We start from the raw sequence: 7,069 nt of genomic DNA, 5'->3' as shown, positions 1-7,069 counted from the left end.
GGTGATCCACCCACCTCGGCCTCCCAAAGTGCTGGGATTACAGGTGTAAGCCACCGCATCTGGCCTCAAGTAGGTTTTAACAGTGATTTTTGCTCTTAAAATCCTAAGTGAGGTCCAAATGCCACGTTTCACTAACACCCCTGAGAGGAGAGAACACAGTTGATGGAAAGGGAAGGGGAGTGCCATGCGGTGGTGAAGTGTGAACCTTGAAGGCAGATGCTAGTTGGACTTCCTGCTCTTCCAACTCCCGGGTGTGAAACCTAAAGCACACAATTTAATTCCTCTGGGCCTACTCCTCCCCCACCTGCCAATGGTAAAATGAGAATAATACTGTCTATCCCATGGGGTTATTGTAAAGATTATTATGTAAAGTGCATTGAACAGTGCTTGGTACAGAATAAGAATTCTAATGTTTCCTAAATAGTCAAAATTTAAGTCAAAATGGCGGAAATGTGTATAAATTCCTAAAACTAAGCATTTTGCAAATATACTATTTCTTAAGAGATAAACTCCAGATAAACTGGCCTTTGTGTAGTCCTTTAAATAAAAATAATTAATTCAGAAAACAGGCCCAGTGTGGTGGTTCACACCTATAATCCCAGCACTTTGAGAGGCCAAGGCAGGAGGATCACTTGAGCCCAGTTCAACACTAGCCTGGGCAACACAGCGAGACCTTGTCTCAAAAAAGAAAAAGAAAAAAAATTAATTCAGAAAACAAATTTGATGATGAGTAACTAACCTATGGTTCCCAGGATACCATTCGATTCATGCAATTCATTAGGCATGAAACGTCCTAGTGCTGAACTACTGCTTACACCAATGTTCTACAAAATTGTACTAAATCTGAGTATGAGATATTTATCTGGAATGTAGTGTGAATATTCCAAAAGTTTCTTCCTTCTTTCTTTCTTTTTTTCTTTTTCTTTCTTTTTTTTTTTTTTTTTTTTGACAGAATCTTGCTCTGTCGACTAGGATGGAGTGCAGTGGCACAATCATAGCTCACTGCAGCCTCGAATTCCTGGGCTGAAGTCGTCCTTCCACCCCAGCCTCCCCAGCCTCCTGAGTAGCTGGGACTACAGGTGCACCACTGCGCCTAGCTAATTTTTTTATTTTTTGTAGAGACAAGGTCTCGCTATGTTAACCAGGCTGGTTTCTTCATTCTTAATGGAGATTCAAAGTATTTGTGAAAACTGGGGCACTCGGTTGCTAGTTACAACTGGAATAAATTTTGTCTTTCAGCCCCAAAGCCTTAATGCTTTGCGCCAAGCAATCCAGCTACAAATTTAATTTAGTTCAAATACTTATTGATTGGCTGCCATGTTCATATAATACACATTATATTCAAGGGTCGGAAATGAAAGGATGCAAGCCACTTGTATTGATATTATTTAGTCTTCGTCTTTTGAGAAAGGCTGATGGCAAAGGAACAGATCTATGCTGTCATGCCTCAGCATCGCTCGGAGCAGAGGTGGCCTGGATGGGTAACCCCCAGCACAGGCCCTCAAAGAAGGACGGGCACATTTCCGGTAACAGCCTCATTTCCCCCGTTCCGTTCCCCGGGGGAAGGGGGGCGGCTAGCACTGCTGATGGCATCGCCTGACATCACTTGTTCCGGAGGATAGGAGAGCGTGGGCCTGCGTGGCCCACCTCATCCGTGGCCTGACTGCGTTAACCTCTCGGTTCCCTGCTCTTGCCACGTGAGGTGCCCAAATATGGTCGCACTCAGGAGGAGCCAGGGAGCGCTTGCCTTTCTCCTGCTAATGGGGAGGAGGCTGGAACAAATGTTTGGAGTTAAACACAGTCTGCAGGAAAGCAAATGGGGACTCGGACTCGCTCCTGGGCGAGCTGAAATTCGGCTGCAGCAGAAGCTCCTGCCTTGGGTGATCCATCATTTAATAAACCCCAGAGAATCCAGTGTCACCGGCAGGCTTTTTGCTCCCCTGCTCTCTTGCCTTCTGAGGCCCTGGGTCGTCCCCGCAGCTCTAGTCCCCCTGTTAGAAACAGGAGGCGCCCGAGGGCCGGTGGGCTGCTGCCTGGACCTGAGCTGGCGCGTCGCAGCGCCTCTGGTCCCGGCAGCCTGGGGGCAGATGCTGCTGCAAGGCGTGTCTGGGGCTGTGCTCATGTGATGAAGCGAGGGAAAAACCAGGGGGAGGGAGGCGGAGGCTAAGAGGTGGCCTTTTTTTTTTTTTCCTTTTCTTTTAAGGAGTTTGCCGCGAGCGCGTCTCCTTCATTCGCAGGCTGGGCGCGTTCGCAGGAGGCTGGCGGCGAAGGAAGGCGCTCTTGGGACCTCGCGGGCGCGCGTCTTTTGGCTCTTGCCCCTGTCCCTGCGGCTTGGGGAAGGCGTAACCCGGCGGCTAGGCGCGGGAGAAGTGCGGAGGAGCCATGGGCGCCGGAAGCTCCACCGAGCAGCGCAGCCCGGAGCAGCCGCCCGAGGGGAGCTCCACGCCGGCTGAGCCTGAGCCCAGCGGCGGCGGCCCCTCGGCCGAGGCGGCGCCAGACACCACCGGGGACCCCGCCATCGCTGCCGCGGACCCCGCCACCAAGGTACGGGCGTGCCGGGCCACCTGCGCCGGGAGGCGCGGGTCTTTGGGGTGGGGGTGGGGGGTCCCTCCGATTTCCGCCGAGAGAACTTCCCAGCTCATCCAGCCCCATCTGCAAACTCAGGAGTGCGAACCCCTCTTTGGAGGCTTTTCAGGGTCTTTTGCGCCGGGGCGGGGCCAGAGCAGCGGCGAGCGCGGCGGGGGGCTTGCATCTTTGTCGCGGGGCTCCAGGGGAGGCCACTGCGCCATCCGCAGTAATAAAACCCGCGCCCTGCCCACGGCGGCTGAGCCTTTCTCCGCACCCTTCCGGTGGGAGCCATCCAGCCCGAGGCGGAGGAGCTGCGCGGGGGGATCCGTGGAGAATGGACCCCGGGCCGGCCCTCTGGAGCTCGGAGATGCGGAAAGTCAGCTGTGAGGCCAGGACGCGAGGTGGAGCCTGCCGGGGAGCCCAACCACCCTCGGGTTCCCCGCCGCGTACCTCCCTGGATGCCAGCGGTGCCTGGAGCGAGCGGGTTTGGTACCCAGTCCTCCTGCGGCAGCGGCCCGAGCAGGCACCGCCTTCCCGAGGCAAAGCCTGGGGTGTAGCTCGCTCGGAGCCTGGGAAAACCTGGGCAGGCGCTGCGTTTCCAGAAGGAATGACAGGTTTCGCAAACCAGCCAGCGCCCTCGCGTTCGCTCAGCGCTTTGCCTGCAGACTCAGTTGGCCAAACACACACTAGAGTGGCTAGAAGTTCTCGAAGGATGGGGTCGGAGTGTAACGAGCATTCCGGGTACTCTTCCCTGGACGCAGTGCTGAAACGACTGCATTTTATCGGCTTCAGTCTTCAAGGCTGGAATATTTCTTGTGGGCCAGGACAGCCGCCAAGACTGTGGCTTGTTCTGGTCGTCGTATTTTAGATGTATTTTCCAGCGCGTGTATTCATTAGCAAGGCTTCACTCTACTGGTATCACGAAGGTACCCTTGTGATACCTTGTAGAAAGATGTGGATAACCATGTTTAATAGTTAAATTTGCGGTATGTCAAATTTGAGGATAGAGCACGTGAGTTATCGCAGGAGGTGTAGATGTTTACAATATGAAAAAAAAAAAAAAAGGAACCTATAACCATGACCTAATTGCCTTGACCTCCTTAGCTGTCCTAGTCTCATTTGGGCTGAGAGACTGCTGTTAATAATATAGTTTTTACCTCCAGTCTTTGATTCATAACTACTTGTAAAATCTGTGGTCCCTAGATATTAAGTACTAACTGTGCCTCTGTGCTATGTAGGTTTTTCTAAGAGATGCTTAAGCTTCTGGCCTGAGGAATGTACTATCCTTTTGAGATCCAAGTCGCATTTTAATACTTACTGTATGCACATAATGTTTTGATGCCAGCTACTGTCAAAGTGGCTCTGTAATCAGTGTTCAGAGTCTAGTGATGAAAATAATTTTAAGGTATAATTGCTAAAAACTTGCAGTTGGGTGACATTCCCCCCACCGCCCTGGCTTTTATACTCCTTCAGATCTTACTAACTGTCCACCCTGAAATACGGGATTTATTCCCTTCCCAGTAAACTTGAATTTGTTTACTTAAAAATATTCCTTCTGTTCTCTTTTTCCTTCTTCCGTAACCTTATCCTTTTCCTCTTTCCAAGTTGCCAACCGTCTTGAAGCAGCCAAACAACCTCCTTTTAAAACATCACTTAAATGACATCCAGAATATCATTGAACTTGTTGGCATAGTGCCCAGTTATCAATTTGGAGACAAATCAATACACTTACATGTATCCTTGGAATGTATTTAGTTTTCATTTCAACTAGCCAAATTTATCACTCAGGCTTTGAACACAAATGTCTTTTCAAAAGGACTCCCCAATTAAGAATGACTCAGCACCATGGCCCTTGCCTCCCCTCTTCTTGTTAAGCTCCAATTCCTGACCTCCAAGTAATCCCATCTCCCACTCCAGGCTCCGTGGCACCATGGACCCGTCCCAGCAGTTTTCACATGTGTGGGTTTAGTGTTCTGGCTGTTCTGAATACTTCACAGGGACAGGGAACACGCCTGGTTGTGCCGACCGACGGTGTACCTTCATGCGTGCCATGCTGTCTGGCAGAGTCAGCTCTCAGGAATACTTGTGGAAAGAGGAAGGGGTGATATTGGCTCCTTGGTTTTGATTGGAGAATATCAAGTTGGAGAATACCTTGACCTATCTGATTTTACTACAATTTAACCCTTGATCATTTCATTATCACGTGAGACTGATGATGATAGTGACTAAGGCAAGTCAGTCTGTTCGGTTATTAATAGATCAAGTGACTACTTTGGCCAAAAACCTCAGATTTGGGGGCTTTGGATTCTGTTTCTCTAGATATAGAGTGACTTGTTAGCGTTGCAATTTCAAATTGGGTTTTATCTTAAATAGACAAATATATTAAGTGCATATGGCTCAAATGAGACCATTTCATACCCTGAGTTACATAGGATTATGTCTTGAACTTCCTTGATGTGTCTATGGACGGTTGGGGAGATTTAAGCTAATACATCATTTTTCCCTCCTTGGATAGAATGTGATCATTAATTAAAGGTTGTAGGCAGATCTTTTTCTATCTAATAGCTGACATTTATATCACATGCATGGTATCTGTTTAGCAATTGGATTGACTTTCCTTTTTTTTCTGCTAATTTTAATTACCAGTTACTGACTAAGTGCCCTTTTCTGAACGGACATTACACTGGTTGAATTATCACTTGTATTAGGTCAAATGGAGAGTTAAACAAGCTTTTGATTACCCAGGCTTAACAGTTAGATGCACTAAAGCAGAAATCTTGGTTTTATCTATGGTGCATTTCTGTAAAATGGAAGGAGTTTTTATCTTCTATTCAATCTTTTGTAATCTTTATTTTTTCCCTTAGATCCAGAGATAGACTGGAAATCTTTTACAGTCTTTATATGTAAGATCCGGGCGGGGGCGAGGGGGGAGTGGCTTGATCTGTTATCTGCCAGGGTTTAATTTTGAGACATGGCCGTTTCACAACTGCAGGGTGCAGGAAGATTAGATGACCTGAATGCTGGTGGTAAGTAAAGCCTCACACTTCACATTATTCCTTGTCTGTTTTTAAAAATTTGTCTTAAAAAAATATTAAGGTGGCAACATATTCAGGTGGCAACAGAGGGTGGGGTGAGCAGTGACAAACTGACTTCCATGTGTCTGGCTAATCTTGATTTCTGGAGCCAGGCTCCAGACTAAGTCTGGACAATCATAATCAATTAGCCTTTCTATATTTATTGCCTGATGAATGATTTCAATGCTGGACATTGAACAATGGTCTGTTGCGACAGGGTGAGGCCATTGTCTCTGGCAGGTGGGGAGATGGGGACTCTTGTTAGCTCCACAAGCTATGGTTCCATTTGATTACAAGAGCCATGAATCACCAAAACATAAAGATGTACTCAAATAGAAGAATCCATTGTCTGACTGGTAAATTTAAGGATGTGTTTGACTCTCGTGCATTAAAACAGACAATTGGCCGGGCACGGTGGCTCACGCCCGTAATCCCAGCACTTTGGGAGGCTGAGGTGGGTGGATCACAAGGTCAGGAGATCGAGACCATCCTGGCTAACACTGTGAAACCCCATCTCTACTAAAAATACAAAAAATTAGCCGGGCGTGGTGGTGGGCTCCTGTAGTCCCAGCCGCTCGGGAGGCTGACACAGGAGAATGGCGTGAACTCGGGAGGCAGAGTTTGCAATAAGCCGAGATGGAGCCACTGCACTCCAGTCTGGGCGACAGAGCGAGACTCTGTCTCAAAGAAAAAAAAAAAATAGACAATTGAGGCGGCCAGCTGCATTTCATAATTCCTCCATAAGCTGAGGTCATATGCTTCCTCCTATTTGCCACTTGTTTAGCAATGGAAATGGAGAATGAAGATGGCCTCAAAGTGACTACATCACCAGTGTTACAAAAATGGGCCAGAATTTAAGGCAAGAATTATATGTTTCTTAATAGAGGGATGTTTCTGTGTCTGTGGCTACCTATATTCCTGTGGATTTTCACCAGATTATAAGAGCTGCTACTTTCTGATCAGAACAGAGACCAAAAATTGGAGATATGGATGTGGGGATGATTCTTTTGGGTACCGATAGACTGCAGGAATCGCACGGCTTCCTTTAAATCCATTACAGCTTATGGGCTAGTGGATGAATAAGATCAGTGGGGATTTTCACTTGAACTATTTCCTTCTATGAAGAAAAGGCCTTGAAATGTGCATCCTCTTTTGGGTTGACTAATTTCTATGCCTTTACAGCTTTAAGCTGATATTATAAGATTATTCTAGTTTGGATCTTGTAAGATAACAAAATGGAAATAAAATGTTTTGTTTTTAAAAATACCAATAAATTATTTATTTTCCTTTGTCTTAGTTAGTTTTAATACATATTCAGTGGTTAAAGAACACCAGTGCAGGAAAACTCAAACTAAATGGCATCATCCCCCGTCTCTATAATTCTATATGCAGTAGCCATTCATGAAGTTAGAAATTAGAATTTATAG

At 47.1% G+C, this 7,069-nt stretch overlaps 1 protein-coding gene across 3 annotated transcripts in view; it reads left to right on the top strand.

Annotated features, from left to right (window-relative positions):
* The first annotated feature begins 1,818 nt into the window (after positions 1-1,818).
* The window catches only part of LOC116463232 (A-kinase anchor protein 12), a 115,419-nt gene continuing 110,168 nt past the window's right edge, over positions 1,819-7,069 (top strand). Inside the window, exons 1-2 of one of the 3 annotated variants that reach the window (XM_032146246.2) lie at positions 1,819-1,880; positions 2,238-2,544. In XM_032146246.2, the coding sequence (XP_032002137.1) occupies positions 2,383-2,544 (162 nt within the window). In that variant the 5' untranslated portion in view covers positions 1,819-1,880; positions 2,238-2,382. Of the gene's footprint in view, positions 1,881-2,096; positions 2,545-5,570; positions 5,595-7,069 lie in introns of those variants that run through there. The other 2 variants (XM_032146245.2, XM_032146247.2) reach the window with 2 other exon arrangements.

Source organism: Hylobates moloch, unplaced genomic scaffold (assembly GCF_009828535.3).
Source record: "Hylobates moloch isolate HMO894 unplaced genomic scaffold, HMol_V3 SCAFFOLD_29, whole genome shotgun sequence".
In the NCBI taxonomy this organism is placed as follows: Eukaryota; Metazoa; Chordata; class Mammalia; order Primates; family Hylobatidae; genus Hylobates; species Hylobates moloch.
This window is presented reverse-complemented; position numbering and strand designations above follow the sequence as displayed.